Source organism: Hypanus sabinus, chromosome 17 (genome assembly GCF_030144855.1).
Source record: "Hypanus sabinus isolate sHypSab1 chromosome 17, sHypSab1.hap1, whole genome shotgun sequence".
Taxonomy (NCBI): Eukaryota; Metazoa; Chordata; class Chondrichthyes; order Myliobatiformes; family Dasyatidae; genus Hypanus; species Hypanus sabinus.
Window position 1 is genome coordinate 10799780 of NC_082722.1, and position 17845 is coordinate 10817624.

Genomic DNA, 17845 nt, shown 5'->3' on the forward strand with positions numbered 1-17845 from the left:
AAAAGGGGGAAAAAAGGGGGTAGCTCCTGAAGTAACACGCACAAAAAGATGGAGGAGATCATCAGGTCAGGTAGTCTCTGTGGAGAGGAATAAACCATCAATGTTTTGGATTGTAACTCTTCATTGGAACTGAAAAGGAAGGGAGAAAGGAGTACAAACTGATGGTGATAGCGGAAGCTGTGTGAAGAGGTGAGTGGGGGAGGGGAGATGAAGTGAGAAGCTGGGAGATGATAGGTGGAAAATGTAAAATGCCAAAGAAGAAGAAATCTGATGGGAAAGGAGAGTGGACCAAGGGAGATAGGGAAAGAGGAGGGACACCGGAGAGAGGTGATGAGCAAACAAGGTGAAGAGAAGAGTTAAGAAGGGAGTCTGAATGGGGAAGAAAAGGGAGAATGGGAGGAGGGGGAAATTACCAGAAGTTAGAGAAGTTGATGTTCATGCTATTTTGTTTGAGGCTATTTGGATGGAATATGAAGAGTGGGAGAAAGCTGAGGATTGGATTGAATTGTGAGGATCAATGAGTTGAACTCAGTGATAAGTTCATAAACCTTCAATAGTTCAGTCAAAATAACTCGAAATAACTCAAAGAACTGTTGTTCCTCAGGCTTACAAGAGGAAGGAACCTGGGAAAGGGGCTGAAACCAATTATAAAGAATTATCTTTTAAGAAGACTTTGAAGATCAGGAGGAACAAAATGATAAAGGAAAGGGATACTTCAGACACCTGCATTTGGATTGGGAGATATAGGCTATGTACCATGTTAGTCAGAGATGGAACTGCCTGAGGGTGAAGTAGCAAGACTGGGACGGAATTGGAAACCAGGGATCTGAAGGATGGGAAACTAAAAGAGGTGGGAGAGGGTGCTGGCACTGTGGATAAAGGCATGAATGAATGTTTGAGTAGTGTTATAGGGACATATATGCTCCGGAAAGGAATGTTACATTAAATTAGATAAGGTTTTGGAAGTTCGGTTGAAAATGAAATAGGACAGGAGTTTGCACACCATAGCAATGAGCATGAAGGAAATACTAAACAGAACATGGAATCAAGGAGCAGAGCTTTATTGTAAAACAGGACTGGTTTAGTTTTACTAGTGCTAAGCTACACAAATTGTGGTCTCAAGTCTGGATAAATATTTGAATAACAATAAAAGTAACTTGGATTTACATAATGTTTACCTGAGCATAGTCACAAAATCTGACATAGAGTCACAGAGTAGTAGAGCACAGAGGTAGAATTTTTGGACCATCCAGTCCATGCTGAATGATTATTCTGCCTAGTCCATCAACACTGAGACTATCGCCTTCCAAGCTCTCCCATTCAAATTTATATTAAATGTTGAAATCAAACCTACATCCACAACTTCCACTGGCAGCTCATTCCACATTCTCACCACCTTCTGAGTGAAGAGGTTCCCCTTAAATATTTCACCTTTCACCCTTAATCTATGACCTCTGGTTTTCATCTTGCCCAACCTCAGTGGAAAAAAAGCCTGATTATGCTTAGCTTGCCTGTACCCCTTCCATCTAGACATATAAAGAGATATTAGTGCAGATGATCAGAAGTGTGGTTAGAGGGATAGATTTAAAGGAACATCTTAAAAGTGAAAGTTGAAAAGGTGGAAGGAATTTAATTTATTAATTGAAAAGGTATAGGTACAAACAATGGAGTGATTAGTTCAGTGGTAATCAGCAAGCCAGGAGTGGGGAAATATTAATATTTTAATGGGTTATGTTTTCGGGGGAAGATTACAGAGACAGGCAGGTGTGAGGTCAAAGAGATATTTGAAAATAAAAATGACAATTTTGAGATTCTTTAAATGACAGTAACACAGGGACAAAATGTCCATTGCATTTGGTACTTGGTAGGACAAAGACAACTGAGGATTTGGATGTTGGAAGTTTTAACAGGAATGAGCAAAGAAATGCAGCTAAGTCTAAAACCGGTTACTTAGTGCAGGTGAGCTAACAGGGAAGAGTTCAGTGACATTCACAGAGGCAACAAGCAATCATGTTGATCCAGCTGCATATTCTGAAGCAGAGTAAAGAATGCCACCAAAAGTTGTGAACATCCCAGAATAAAATACTGCTGATGCTAGACATTAGAAATAAAACAGAAATTACAGAAAACACTCAAAATCGAGTTTATTGTCATACACACAAAAGTACATGTGTGCACAGGAGAAATGAAAAAACATACATGCAATAGCATCACAGACACGTTAAAAATCAAAGTATATGTCACCATATACTACCATTATTTTGCAGGTATTTACAAGGAACTAAAATAAGATAACATAATTTATGAAGAACTATGCATAAACGAAGAATTATTACACTCAATGTGCAAAAGTAATGTGCACATAGCATCATATAAACATCATTCACACACACAGCATAAAATAAACATATATTACACAATTTTTGCAAGCAAGTGCACAATAAAAGCCCTCCGAGGGTCAAACAAAGCCTATCGAAAGAGAAACAGAGTGATGACCCTTCAGATGAGGTGGATGAAAGGTCATTAGCCTGGAATGGTAACCCAGTTTCTCTTTCCACAGAGGCTGCTTTACCTGCTAGGTGCTCTCAGTCTTCCCTGCACTCTTGTTGTTGTACACTGTGTACCCAGAGAGAAACAGAGTCAGTGGAAAGCAAAGTCAACAAGGAGAAGTGGCAACATTCATTGCACTCAGAAAGGCAGCTTCCATTATTTCGGACCTCCAGCACCCAGACATGCCCCTTTCTCACTGTTACAATCATGTAGGAGGTACAGAAGCCTGAAGGCACACACTCAGCAATTCAGGAACAGCTTCTTCCCCTCTGCCATCCGATTCCTAAATGGACAGTGAATCTTTGGACACTACCTCACTTTTTTTTAATATACAGTTTTTCTGTCTTTGCATGTTTTTTAGTCTATTCAATATGTATAATTAATTTTCCTGTTTATTTATTATGATTTTTATTTTATTTATTATTTTTTTCTCTCTGCTAGATTATGTATTGCATTGAACTGCTGCAGCTAAGTTAACAAATTTTGCGTCATATGCCTTTGATAATAAACCTGATTCTGATTCTGACCAAGTATGTTAAAATGTATTTCTGTACATTTTGATCTGTAAAAAAACATTAACATGAACTATGCATTACATTAATGTGCTAACATTGGAGAAGGTTCAAAAGAGGTTCCCGAAAATGATTGCAGGATTGAAAGGCTTGTCATAAGAGGAGTGTTTAATGGCTCTAGGCCTATACTTACTGGAATTCAGAAGGATGAAGGGGATCTCATTGAAACCTAGCCAATGTTGAAAGGCTGCGATAGAGTGGATATGGAGAGGATGCTTCCTGTGGTGGGGGAGGCAAAGATCAGCAGACACAGCCTCTGACTAGAGAGACACCCATTTAGAATGGAAATGAGGAATAATTTCTTTAGCCCAAGAGTGGTGAATCTGTGGAACTTGTTGCCACAAACAGCTGCAGAGGACACGTTATGGGGTATATTTAAGGCAGAGGTTAATAGATTCTTGATTAGTCTGGGCATGATAGGAGACGGAGAAGGCAGGAGATTAGTGCTGAGAGGGAAATGGATCAGCCATGATGAAATGGCAGAGCAGACGCGATGGGCCAGATGGTCTAATTCTTCTCCTATATCTTATGGTCTTATGGAAGGCATCCATACTGCTCTGACATACTTTTACCCTGACAAAGCATAGAATCGTACAATACAGAAGCAGGTCCTTTGGTACTGAATCTGTGGCAACCATTAAGAACCCATTAATGTTAATCCTATTTTATTCTCCTTATGTTCTGATCAACTCCCCGCAGACCCTCTCACTCATCTACCTACCAGGGGCAATTTCCCTATGAAAGAACAGAAACATTGACAGTTAAAGGCATTCTGGATAAAATAAATAAAAAGCAACTGTTTCTGTTTGCAAAAGGACAGTGAACAGTAGACAGGAATGCAAAATACTGACAAAGAACCAGAGAGGAATTTTAATTTGGAATTCACTATAGGGTGAACATAGAACACTAGAGCACAGCACAGCCTCTTTGACCCATGATGTTGTGCCAACCTTTTAATCTGCTGTAATATCAATCTAATCCTTCCCTCTTTCATAGCCGTCCACTTTTCTGGCATCCATGTGCCTATCTTACAATTTCTTAAATGTTGCTAATGTATCTGTCTCTACCACCACCCACAGACAGAGTATTCCACACATTCACCACTCTCTCTGACTTATCTCTGATGTTCCCCTATATTTTCCACCAATCATTTTAAAATCGTACCCTTTTTGTTTTTATCATGCAGTCGTGAAGCACCTGGGAGTTTTAAACTATATTATGGATGCAATGCAGAATATAAATATAAATGCTGTTTTGCATCATCTCCCCCTGAAACAAATGCATTTACCAACTTCCTTTAAACTCTTCAGTCTTTATGCCTGCCGACACTTTGTATGGGCTTATCATGGCCAATGTTCCCTCTAAGATGTATGTGTGTGCCTGTGCACACATCTTTTGCTATTAGCACACAAAGGAATTTAGACTGTGCACAGAAGGTTGTCACCCTCTACCTCATTGACATGCTAAGTATGTTTTACAATCATACACAATCACATTTCCTTCTCCAGATTCTTTTGGAGTTTGCAATGATTTGTCTGCAGATTTTAGAATTGGCTTATTTATGCTCTTTTTAATTGAAGAATTTATTGATTCATAACATTGAATTACAAAGAAGCAAAAGGCGTGAAGCACAAAAGTACTGCTCGTTCATTTAAAGTAGAATGGCTTAATGAAACAGTAGAAACTGCTACACTGAGAACTCATTAGGTCAGCAATGTGCAGCTGCGAGAAATATTTATGTTCAATATATAAAACTGCATGTATTGTCATGATGCAAAAGTTGCTAGAGAATTTGCACACGCTAAGAAGTGGAGTAGTATTTGGAAACTTGATTTTTTGAAGCATCATTTAGCAAGTAAGTCACATATGGACCGTGAGAAAATTCTTCATTACCTGCTACAGACCTGTTTTGTATGTTTTGTGAGAGTGCAGGAGTGAGAGTGAAAACAATCTAACCCAGAGGAGATCAAAGTTCTTATTGACAAGTGTTTTGCTCGCTGTTAAAATGAATACCTCTATATACACACACATAAGATGCTGGAGGAACTCAGCAGGACAGTCAGCATCTATGGAAAGGAAGAGGAGGAGGTGCTTGCTGTCTTGAGGCAAATCAGAGTAGATAAATCCCCAGGATCTGACAAGGGATTCCCTCGGACCTTGAAGGAGACTAGTGTTGAAATTGCAGGGGCCCTGGCAGATATATTTAAAATGTCGGTATCTACAGGTGAGGTGCCGGAGGATTGGAGGATAGCTCATGTAGTTCCGTTGTTTAAAAAAGGCTCCAAAAGTAATCTGGGAAATTATAAGCCGGTAAATTTGACATTGGTAGTAGGTAAATTATTGGAAGGAGTACTAAGAGATAGGATCTACAAGTATTTAGATGGACAGGGACTTATTAGGGAGAGTCAACACAGTTTTGTGCGTGGTAGGTCATGTTTAACAAATCTATTAGACTTTTTCGAGGAGATCACAAGGAAAGTGGATGAAGAGAAGGCAGTGGATGCTGTATACATGGACTTCAGTAAGGCCTTTGACAAGGTCCCGCATGGAAGGTTGGTTAGGAAAATTCAGTTGCCAGTTATACAAGGTGAGGTAGGAAATTGGTTTAGACATTGGCTCAATGGGAGACGTCAGAGAGTGGTAGTGGAGGATTGCTTCTCTGAGTGGAGGACTGTGACTAGTGGCGTGCCACAGGGATCAGTGCTGAATCCATTGTTATTTGTCATCTATATCAATGATCTGGATGATAATGTGGTAAATTGCTGATGATACAAAGATTAGAGGAGCAGTGGACAGTGAGGAAGGTTTTCAAAGCTTGCAGAGGGATCTGGACCAGCTGGAAAAATGGGCTGAAAAATGGCAGATGGAGTTTAATACAGACAAGTGTGAGGTATTGCACTTTGGAAGGGCAAACCAAGGTAGAACATACAAGGTAAATGGTAGGGCACTGAGGAGTGCTGTAGAACAGAGGGATCTAGGAATACAGATACAAAATTCCCTAAAAGTGGTGTCACAGGTAGATAAGGTTGTAAAGAGAGCTTTTAGTACATTGGCCTTTATAAATCAAAATATTGAGTATAAGAGTTGGAATGTTATACAAGGTTGTACAAGGCATTGGTGAGGTCGAATTTGGACTATTGTGTGCAGTCTTGGTCACCGAATTACAGGAAAGATATTAATAAGGTTGAAAGAGTGCAGAGAAGGTTTACAAGGATGTTGCCGGAACTTGAGAAATTGAGCTACAGAGAAAGGTTGAATAGGTTAAGACTTTATTCCCTGGAGCATAGAAGAATGAGGGGAGACTGGATACAGGTATATAAAATTATGATGGGTATAGATAGAGTGATTGCAAGCAGGATTTTTCCACTGAAGCTAGGGGAGAAAAAAACAGAGGACATGGGTTAAGGGTGAAGGGGGGAAAAGTTTAAAGGGAACATTAAGGGGGACTTCTTCACACAGAGAGTGGTGGGAGTGTGGAATGAGCTACAAGATGAAGTGGTAAATGCAGGCTCACTTTTAACATCTAAGAAAAACTTGGACAGGTACATGGATGAGAGGTATATGGAGGGATATGGGCCAGGTGCAGGTCAGTGGGACTAGGCAGAAAAACGGTTCGGCACAGCCAAGAAGGGCCAAAAGGCCTGTTTCTGTGCTGTAATGTTCTATGGTTCTAATAGAGTTGATGTTCAGAAACAGAATCAAATTCATTTCATTTTTTTAAAATTGGATAGGTATATGGACAGGAAAGGAATGGAGGGTTATGGGCTGAGTGCAGGTCAGTGGGAATAGGTGAGAGTAAGCATTCGGCACAGACTAGAAGGGCCAAGATGGCCTGTTTCCATATTGTAATTATTCTATGGTTATATGGTTATATAATATCACTGGCATATGCCATGAAATTTGTTCTTTTGTGGCAGCAGTACATTGCATTATATAGTAATAAAGAAACTATAAACTACAATTAAAATACGAGGGGTGATTGATAAGTTTGTGGCCTAAGGTAGAAGGAGTCAATTTTAGAAAACCTAGCACATTTATTTTTCAACACAGTCCCCTCCTACCTTTCCACACTTAGTCCAGCGGTCGTAGAGCATATGGATCTTGAACCTCCAGAAAGTGTCCACAGCATGGGTGATCGATAAGTTTGTGGCCTAAGGTAGAAGGAGATAAGTTATACAGCTCTCATTACATGCACATGTTCTAGTCTTTGAGTGATTATGCAGAAAGTTTGAAGTTAATAATCTCATAAAGTTAATAACATTAGGCCACAAACTAATCAATCACCCCGATGAGTTATTAACTGATGAGGTATTAGCTTCAAACTTTCTGCATAATCACTCAAAGAATTGAACTGCATGTGCATGTAATGAGAGCTGTATTCATCTCCTTCTACATAAGGCCACAAACTTATCAATTACCCCTGCTGTGGACACTTTCTGGAGGTCCAAGATCTGTATGCTCTACGACTGCTGGACTAAGTGTATAAGTGTAGGAGGGGACTATGTTGAAAAATAAATAAGCTAGGTTTTCTAAAATTAACTCCTTCTAACTTAGGCCACAAACTTATCAATCAGCCCTCATATATATGAAAAATTAAATTAAATAAGTACTGCAAAAAAGAGACCAAAAAAAGAAAAAAAATTAGTGAGGTGTGGCAGAAGGGAAGAAGCTGTTCCTGAAATGTTGAGTGTGTGTCTTCAGGCTCCTGTATCTCCTTCTTGATGGTAGCAATGAAAAGAGAGCATGTCTTGGGTAATGGGTGTCTTTAATGATGGATGGAGCATTTTTGAGGCATCATCTTTGAAGGTATCCTCGATGCTGGGGAGCTGGCTGAATTTACAACTTACTGCACCTTTTTCAGATCCTGCGCAGTCTTGCCTGGAACTCTATTCCCCTCCATAGATGCTGTCTGACCTGTTGAGTCCCTCCAGTATTGTGTGGAGCACTTTGGATTTCCAGCACCTGCATAATCTCTTGTATTTATGATTTTGGTGGGTATTATTTCTCAAAGCTTTCAAATCTGAACTCTTTGAATGATAACTTTATGTGTGCAATTTAGAGTTCTGTATTTCTTACTCTGCTCCGAATTGCTCATTGAAAATGAAAAAAAAATCTATGAATGTTGTAAACCTGAAGTCAAAACATAAAAGGAGGGAAACACTCAGTCCATGGCAAGAGACGGAGAAGTTAATGCTTCAATTTGTTTTATTACATTTCTTGATATTCTCGAACGTAGAATTAATGTGGAAGCTAAACTGGCATTGCTGAATAGACACAGCAAAGTTCACAAAATTGGCATCGTTGCTGCAAAATAATTTTAGGTTCCAGCATGTGTCTTTATTAGTTCTTGAGCTTTTATAGTAAAATCATAATAATTGACAAGCTAAAAAAAAGTTTCAGATAAATTCGTATTGCAATACATCAATCCTACTACCCTATTTTAATTTTCCATACATTCCTGTGGGCTGCAACCCCCCCCCCCCCAGAAAATACTGGTTGTAGCTAGCAGGTGAGGTAACTGTCGAGAATGTGAAAGTCAAAAACAAACTATTGTGTTGAAAATCGAAAATAAAAACAGAAAATGTACTTCCATTAAGTTTATTTTATTTTCGTATTTCATCTGTCGGATATGTTGTTTGAGAGGTGGCAATGGGAGACGCTCCCTTACTCCGGCAGAGGTTTGCGGACGCTCCCTGGCCGGAGCGGCTGCCTGCCTTTGCTCGGTGTTCAAACCAGTCCCGGCGTGCCGCGCGCTGCTAACGGCTGCGGCCGACAAGATGGCCGAGTCGCTGCCACAGACGCCGAGCAGGCACGAGAAGAGCCTGGGGCTCCTCACCACCAAGTTCGTGTCCCTGCTGCAGGAAGCCAAGGACGGCGTGCTCGATCTGAAAGTGGTGAGAAGGGAGTCGTGCCGGCGATTGGTGTGCTGGTGGAGGGGGGACGGAGGCCCGGGGCTGTGGGACAGCACGAGGCCGGCCGTGGAACGTGGAGACGGCGGGAGGCGGGAGCTGGGACTGGTGCTGGTGGGGGCGCCCGGCCACGACTTCGGTCCTCCCCACCCGGTGGAGGAGGGCCACCACAATTGCTTCTCATTGCCATTGCCCCAGAAGTGGGGCTGTTTCTTAACACCCATTACTGCTTGTGCCCATGCCGACCAAACCGCATACTACTACCCCACCCCATTCCTCCCGATTAACCAGATCTACTCTCTTCCCCCCCCCCCCCCACAAACCCCGTACTGCTTCCAAACCCGCTCCCGGTACTCCTTCCCCCGTTGCTTCTGCCCCCACGGGCTCCCCCGTTGCTTCTGCCCCCACGGGCTCCCCCGTTGCTTCTGCCCCCACGGGCTCCCCCGTTGCTTCTGCCCCCACGGGCTCCCCCGTTGCTTCTGCCCCTACGGGCTCCCCCGTTGCTTCTGCCCCCACGGGCTCCCCCGTTGCTTCTGCCCCCACGGGCTCCCCCGTTGCTTCTGCCCCCACGGGCTCCCCCATTGCTTCTCTCCACCCTACCCTCAAACTCCCCTGGTACCTCTCTTCCTCCCTCCCGCTCACGGTACTACTTACTTCCACCCGTTACACCACCTTCCTCTCTTCCCCCCCCCCCCCCAATAGTTGTGAGGTGCTTTGGCCATGCGTCCACTGGACTCCTGCAGTTTTGTTACTCACTTGGTACCCCCTGCCCCATGTTAATGATGCAGCTTTGTGTCAACTCAGAGCCGGGGTTAAGCAAGGATGCAAGAAGCAGTCAGTTGACTGGACCCTTTGCCCATGGCCCCGTCCAAGCATGCCAGACTGTTTAAAGAAAAGTCCACACATTTTTAAAGTCAAAGTCGCGAAGTTAGGAGTTGCTCACTTCACCCACTTGCCATTCACCTTCATTGGCCAAAAGGAATTAAATGTGAATACTTTCTCTTGCAAACATGAGGAAATCTTCAGATGCTGGAAATTCAAACAACACAAAATGCTGGTGGAACACAGCCTGATGAAGGGTCTCAGCCTGAAACGTCGACTGTGCTTCTCCTTATAGATGCTGCCTGAGTTTCTCTTGCATATTGATAATTTGTAAAGGCACTGCAAATATAGGGAGGGTAATTGCAAAGTCAAATATCAAGTCTCTTCATCACAGCAGAAATGAATGTGCACTTTACCTTGGAACAACACTTAGAGCTGCTTTCAATAAGAGTAATGAGCTGTTTTACATTTACTGGGGAGAGGAGCTTGAATTATTTTCTGCTGCAAGTGGGCCCAGTGCTGTGCTGAATGCACTCATTCAAATCCAGATTCTTCATGACTGTTCCTGGGTAGGATAGGTGGGCTATATGCTTGCTGCAGGATTGAGAAAGGCCTGAACAATGCTGGATATTGTTTTTAAAAAAGGAAGCACACACAAACACACAGCCCTCAATGATTCAGCAGGTTAATGCATTGATCATACCACATACATCTTACAAAGGGTCAGAAACTCGATCCTTGAGTTTTTTCTCTATCACCTAAGGAAGGTGGTTAGGGTCTCTGCTTTCTAACTATTCATGTTGTCCTAGGACACAGACAGCATATTAAGCTCCACCAGTTATCAAAGCTGATGTGCATTTTGTGTGGTTGAATAGTGTGTGTGTGTGTTTCTGTTCCAGTGGGTGAAGGGTGTTGGGAATTGCATACTGGAGGGTAGCTACTTCTAAGAAGTTGCACCCCCCATGTTGGGTTTACAGTGGTGAGCAATTGCAGCCCATGGGGTCAGATTGTAAGCTTGGCTTGAGGGGGTGTAAATTGATAGATTGAAAGCAAAGGGTGGCAAAATGTTGCCCTTGATTTTGATAGGTTTAGCATAAGGACAAAACAGCCTTGGCTCGATAGGTAAGAGGGAGTAGTTATGCTGGGCTAAGCCAGGCTGTGGAGTTTTTGTCCTGTGGAAGCGGCAGTTATGGGGTGGGGAGTATGTTAGCTGTGTTTTGGGTACTGGATAGGTTGTGGCCATAGTGGTCCAGGTTGTGAAGGCATGGAATGATCATTTGTTGGTCTGGGTAATGAAACTGTGTCCCGGTGTTGAGGAGGTGGGTGCTGAATTGTTGCAGACAGGAATTACTGGTATCCATAATATATTTACTATAATTGGGCCTGGATTGTTCTAAAGGTTAGAAATATTGGTGGCTTAGCTGTTTGGAATTGCCAAACTTGACAAAATGTTCTAAAGGAATGATGCTTTATACCTCACCGTTTGGAGAATTCAATTCCAGATCTGAACAGAGGCATGCATTATCCTTAATACTCTGGGATTGGAAGTCGGGTGGGGAAAGGCATAATCAGTCTTGTCTAAATAACAGAAATCAGCTGTGCTGTGATTCTCGTTGTGGTTGAATAGCTGCCTGGCATTTCATTCTATTAAGAATAGCTTGCTGTGCTTGTAAGCTGGAACATAAGGGCAGTAATAGAAGGGTCTCTGCTGCATGTAAGTGAGCGGTAAAGCTGCGATGTCAACATTCACATTGCAACAAACATGACTGACTTTGGTATATCCTTGTGTATGTTCCTGCTCTTAGTCTTTCAGTATGTTAGACAGTTCCGTCAAAATGGCTTTTATTGAGTGGGATTCCATCAATTCCATTTAGAATTTTCTTGACATGGAGTCTATCTATGCTTTGTACAATGTGCAGCATTATAGTGGTGTGTCCTTAGCATTCACATTGCCTTGTCTCTCCTGCCATCAGCACAGAAGCTTTGATCTATTCATGGTACCCCAACAGGAAGTTGAAATGGCTGAGGGTGAAAGGTGAAGGGTTGTTAAGGGGATGTCATGGGTTCCAGTGGAGTGGAATAGCCAGTTCTATTCTTGACACCCTGATCATTCCTTCACCTTTGACCCTTAGAAGCCATTGTAACTTGTATTAATGTTGTGAACACCCATAATTAAAGGTGAATTATTTATAGCTTAGAATTTCCATAATTACTTCAACACAGCTTCTTTCTCCTCAAGAATGGAATTTATTTGAATAAGCTGTTTGCTGGCAGCTGAACCTCTTGAACCTCCATTGCTTTTGTCCTCAGACCTTTCCATAAATGACAGTGAGGGCAAGTCAGGTTATCTTTTCATGCCCACTGCTCAGAAGTACACCTGTGGGTTTATACTTGAAGATTCCCCTAGTGTATGTTTTGCCTTTGCCCTGCTGCTCATTACTATTGCCCTCTAACTGATACCTTCGAGGATAGCAGTAGCTCGCTATTATTTCAGCATTGATCTTTATGTTGTGGATCCAGTGGAGCTGATTCTTTGACCTCAAACCTCACTTCCCTGTGTCTCTTGCTTGTTCTTGTTGGTGTTAACATCCTTGCATATTGCACGCTGAGGTTGAAATTTCCAAGTCACAGATATGTATACAGGACAGAGACAGGCCATTTGACTCATTGAGTCCATGCTGGCCATTAGTCACCAAATTTCACTAATCTTCCAACTCCCTTTTTTTTACTGTCCTCATTAATGCATACACATACCTTGCCTACACTAGAGGCAATGGCATTTTGCTTCCAACCTGCACTGCTTATGGATGCAAGAGGATGTGGTTCAACATAACAGCTTTGCATCACACTAAGTGAATGTTTGGTGGGATTCTTACTCGGACAGTCAATCCTAATGGTGAATCATGGATGGTAGCTTTAAATATCCAAAAACGAGATTAAAAAGCCATGGGATGCCATGGTAATGTAGCAGTTAGCTTGGCACTATTACAGCTCAGGGCATCAAATTTGGATTTCAGTTCTGGCATTCTCTGTAAGAAAGTTGGTGTGTTCTTGCTATGTGCATGTGGGTTTCCTCCTACAATTCAAAGACATATGAAATTGTCCTGTGAGTAGATTAGGGTTAAATTGGTGATTTGTTGGATGTCGCAGCTCAGTGGGCCAGAAGAGGCTGTTCCATGCTATTCCCAATTAATAATGTCTGGGGTTGGGCAGTTACAGTTTGAAAATTAGACTGTAGCCTAGTTGTGTCATTTCTCTTTTCATTTTGTTAATGTTGGCAGCAAGTCTGTAGATGGAGCAGTATTTAAATACTTGACAAGTGGAGGAAGGATATATGTCTTGGACTATGGGAGGTACTGTTGCCCTGATAACTTTCTATAGTTTTGTTCCCCCACCCATGTAGTGAATGGCAGCAGCTAGTCAACTTTGGAGAGTCAGTGCCATTATGTGAGAGTTTCTTCAATGATGTTGTCACAGTGCAATCCTGTCTCCATGGCAAATAAGTGCCTGGGAGCAGAGTAGAAGCCAGGGATTTTGTGCCAGCACACACTGAACGGTGTGTCTATCCTTGGCCCTTCATTGAAAATAACATATGGTCATCCAACCAAAAAGAAATGATAGGTTATTGAATGGATAGATGGATGGAAAACTTGGCAAGGCTGGACATTTTTTTTAGTGGCTTCTACTTTGAGCTCCTGTCTGTTTTTAAGCGAAGGATTCTCATGCCAATAGGTATAGAATTTATTTGTATAAATGAGAGGCTCTTTAGCCCATCAAGTCCATTCTGACTCCTGGGAAATAATTCCATTAGTCCCACTCTCCTTCATTTCCCTGCACCTCTGTAACTTGTTCTTTTACATGCCCATCAATTCAACCTGTGTTTTCTCATGAATCCACCTGATATTTTCGGTCCAATCCCATGCCAGTGTTGCTAAGAATATTCTTGAGGTGTTGGGTGATCAGCTGAAGGTCATGGTGCAAATTGGCACCAATGATATGTTGGATAGGGGGTAGCGGCAAAAGAGGAGGACCTTCAATAAGTAGTCATCGCTGAATCCTCCCAGTGCCACCTGCAAATCAGGACAGGAATAGAATGATAGTACAGATGAATGAGTGGCAGACGATTAGGCAGGGGGGAGGGTTTGAGGTTCTTGGATCACTGAAACCTCTTCTGGGGCAGGGGTAACCAGGTTGGATGCAATACATCCTTGTACCAATATCCTGGCCAGGAGTTTTACTAGTGTTATTCTAAAAGGTTTAAACTAATTTAGCAGGTGTAAGGGAACCAGAGCAACAGGTCAGAAAGTGGAGGAACGTTAGATATCAGGGTAAGTTAAAACGGACTGGAGCAAAGTAATAGATCAGTACAATGGGGTGGATAGTGTAAAGTGTGTGAATTCTGTTCTAGGATAAAATATTATAAGCAAAAGTAATTAACGAAGCATGATCAGTACGTGGGACTATGAAGTGCTCATTACAGAGATGTTGTTGAAAGATGGACAGGAATGAGTGCTTAACGTCCCAGGGTTTTGATTTATGAGTATTTGTAAAAGCATGTCCTAATTAATGAGAGCAAGCATGGCTTTGTGCAGGGTAAGTCTTGTCTTGCTAACTTGATCGAGTTTTTTGACAAGGTGATGGGGGTGATTGAAATTAGAGCTGTGGGTGTTGAAGGTCCCTCATGGAAGACTCATCCAGAGGATTTTGATGTATAGGATCCATAATGAATGGGACATTTAGATTCAGAACTGGCTTGTTTGTAGAAGCCAGAGGATAGTGGTTGAAGGGGCGTATTCTAGCTGGAAGTCTGTGATAAGTGATGTTCCACAGGAAACTGTACTGGGACCTCTGCTGTTTGAGGTGTGTACATAAATGACCTGGATGAAAATGTAAATGGGTGGGTTAGTATGTTTACAGGTGACACGAAAATTGGTGCCGTTGTAGAAAGCATAGAAGACTGGCAAAGAATACAGCAGGATATGGATCAGTTGCAAATACGGGGTGGGGGAATGGCAGGTGGAGTTTAACCCGGCCAAATGTGAAGCGTTGTACCTTGGTAGGTCAAATGCAAAAAGAAAATACATTGCTAAGGGCAAGACCTTGAACAGTATTTAAGAGCAGAGGGATCTTGTTATCCAAGTTCATAGTTCTCTGAAAGTGACTACATGGGTTAATGGGGTGGTTAGCAAGCATATGGTGTTTGCTTTTTAAAAAAATTATTTTGATATACAGCATGAAATGGGCTCTTTCTGCCCTAGAGCCACCCTAACATAATCACAGGACAACTTACAATGACCAATTAATCTACAAACCTGTCTTTGGACTGTGGGAGGAAACCAAAGCACACAGAAGAGACGCATGTGGTAACAGGGAGAATGTACAAAATCCTTTCAGATGGTGCCAGAGTTGAACTCCAGCCTGAGCTCTAATGGTGCCATGCTAACCATAATGCTGCCTTGGCGCTCCTTAGTTGAGGCATTGAGTTCAAATGTCAGAAAGTTACTTTGTAGCTTTATAAGACTAGTTAGGCCACCTCTGGAGTTTTGCATATAGTTCTGGTCATCATAGGAAGGGTGTGGAGCCTTTGGAGGGTTTGCTGATGTGTTCACCAGTGTGCTACCTGGATTAAAGAGCATGTGCTAAGACAAGAGGTGGACAAATTTGGGTTGTTTACAGTGGCGGAGGTCGAGGGGAGGTCTGATAGAAATTTATAAGATTATGAAAGGCATAGATAAAAGTAAACAGTATCTTTTTTCCAAAATTGATATTCCGAATACCAGGGGGCATGCATATATTTAAACTGAGGGGAGTTCTTTTTTTTACACAGAGTGATGGGTGCTGCCTGGGGAGGTGGTATAGGTGAATATATTAGGGACTTTTAAGAGATGTTTAGATAGGCATGTGAATGAGGGAAATAGTGTAGGCAGAAGGGATTAGTTTAGTTGGCTAACAACACACACAAAATGCTGGTGGAACACAGCAGGTCAGGCAGCATCTATAGGGAGAAGTGCTGTAGACGTTTCGGGCCGAGACCCTTTGTCAGTTTAGTTGGCCGTTTGATTAATAATTGGTTCAGCGCAGCATTGTGGGCTGAAGGACCTGTTACTGTTCCATGTTCTGAAGGCTCATACCCTAGTACATGACTATAGGGGATGCTTCATCAAAAGCTGTCCTTTATGTGAGCCATCAAATCAAGACCAAGTTGTTATTCTAGAAGCCATGGTGGCTAGATCTTGTCTCCACAGCCTTATCATTATTTTAGCCATTATTGCCTTTCATTCCCAAAAAGCATCTCCACTACTTTGCCTGGTTTTAAATGAAAAATGGTGACCATACATTGCTCTAACCAAGAGTTATCCTTTGGGTGCAACTACAGTGGTTTTTGGTGGAAATGCTAGAGTGTACAAGATGCTGTTTGAAATGAGTCTTTTAAATGCAGTCCTGTCAAAAAACTGCTGCTCTACCGATTTTTAATTCTAGGCACACTGGTTAAAGTTTTGCCAGTTGGTGTGGTTGTTAGCCAGATTAAGATCTACAGTGCCAGCTGCTTGTGGCCTGCTGAGTGAGTTGGGGCAAGTTATGAGTGCAGGATTTTAAAATATACTAGAATCAGGTACGGAGAGGTGCCACTGGTGACTACAGAAATGTGGCCTGGTCAAGTGCCACTGCAGTAGGTATGGCGATCTTCAATGTAAGCAGATGGCTCAGGGAAAAGGCAGAACAACATAGAATCTTAACAGGAAGAACCCTCAACCTGTAGCATTTTTCCTGGACTAATCTCCAGGGCAACATATGGAGTGATTCTCTTTTAAGTTTGAAAACAAATTGAAAACATGAATCTTGAAAATTATAACCTTTCCCCTTTGGGACTATCTCTCCAATCATCTTTTAATAGAGGTCAGGCAGCTATTGTCCAGTTGCAGGTTGGCACCTTGTAAACCTGTCACGTAGGAAGACGTGTACCAGGCTTGGATAGAACCTACCAAATCTCCCATGTTACTCTTAAATGTCATAATTTTTTGCCTTGGGAACATATTCTTGGTTAAGTGAATTGGCCTTTTCTCCTTGGAGAAACGGAGGATGAGAGGTGACCTGATATAAGTGTATATGATGATGACAGGCATTGATCGTGTGGATAGCCAAGAGGCTTTTTCCCAGGGCTGAAATAGCTAGCAAAGGCGCTTGGAAGTAGGTACAGAGGAAATGTCAGGGGTAAGCTTTTTAAGCAGAGAGTGGTGAATGCGTGGAACGAGTTGCAGGCAATGGTGGTGGAGGCAGATGCAATCGGGTCTTCTAAGAGACTCTTGGATGAGTACATGAGCTTAGAAAAATAGAGGGCTATGGATAACCCTGGGTGATTTCTAAAGTAAGTACATGTTTGGCACAGCATTGTGGGCTGAATGGCCTGTATTGTGCTGTAGGTTTTCTATGTTTTTGTTTTGCTACTCTTCATTGCTTGGATCAATATCCTGGAAGCAATCACCCAGCACCCTTTCAAGCAGCAGTGATTCAAATGTGTGGTTCACCCAGACCAATTCAAGGACAGCCTTGATGGTGCTGGGATTGAAGACAAAGCTAGTGCTTTTGTCCAACTGGAGCCTATTTGGTTTAATGAGGTTTGACACAGTGCGAGTACTGAAGTTTTGCCCCCTAACTTCACAATAGGATGGCCCCTTCTATTTGGTGTGTGTTTTGGGGCTAGTGGCCCAATTCTAAAATGCAGAGATACAAAAGCTAGAATTTCTCCCTTGATGGCAGTTGGAAACTATTGGAGCAGGAGATGCCACTTTGTGGTTCTGGAGCAACGGGTATGATTAAAATGTTTGAATCTTAAGTCATTGGCTACATGTGGTTGATCTTGGCATGTATAGCCTGCTGGTAAAAAGCCATAAGGCATAAGCCCTTGGGTCTTTTAGATACAGGTGCCTCCCGCTTTATGAATGCTCACTTTACGCCACTTCGCTTTTACAGAAGACCTACATTACTAACCTG

General features: G+C 42.3%; 1 protein-coding gene across 1 annotated transcript in view; it reads left to right on the plus strand.

The window, feature by feature from the left end:
• Positions 1-8863: 8863 nt before the first annotated feature.
• The window catches only part of e2f4 (E2F transcription factor 4), a 43318-nt gene continuing 34336 nt past the window's right edge, over positions 8864-17845 (plus strand). The window contains exon 1 of the mRNA XM_059992525.1: positions 8864-9016. Within this exon, the coding sequence (XP_059848508.1) occupies positions 8900-9016 (117 nt within the window). The 5' untranslated portion in view covers positions 8864-8899. The remainder of the gene's footprint in view (positions 9017-17845) is intronic.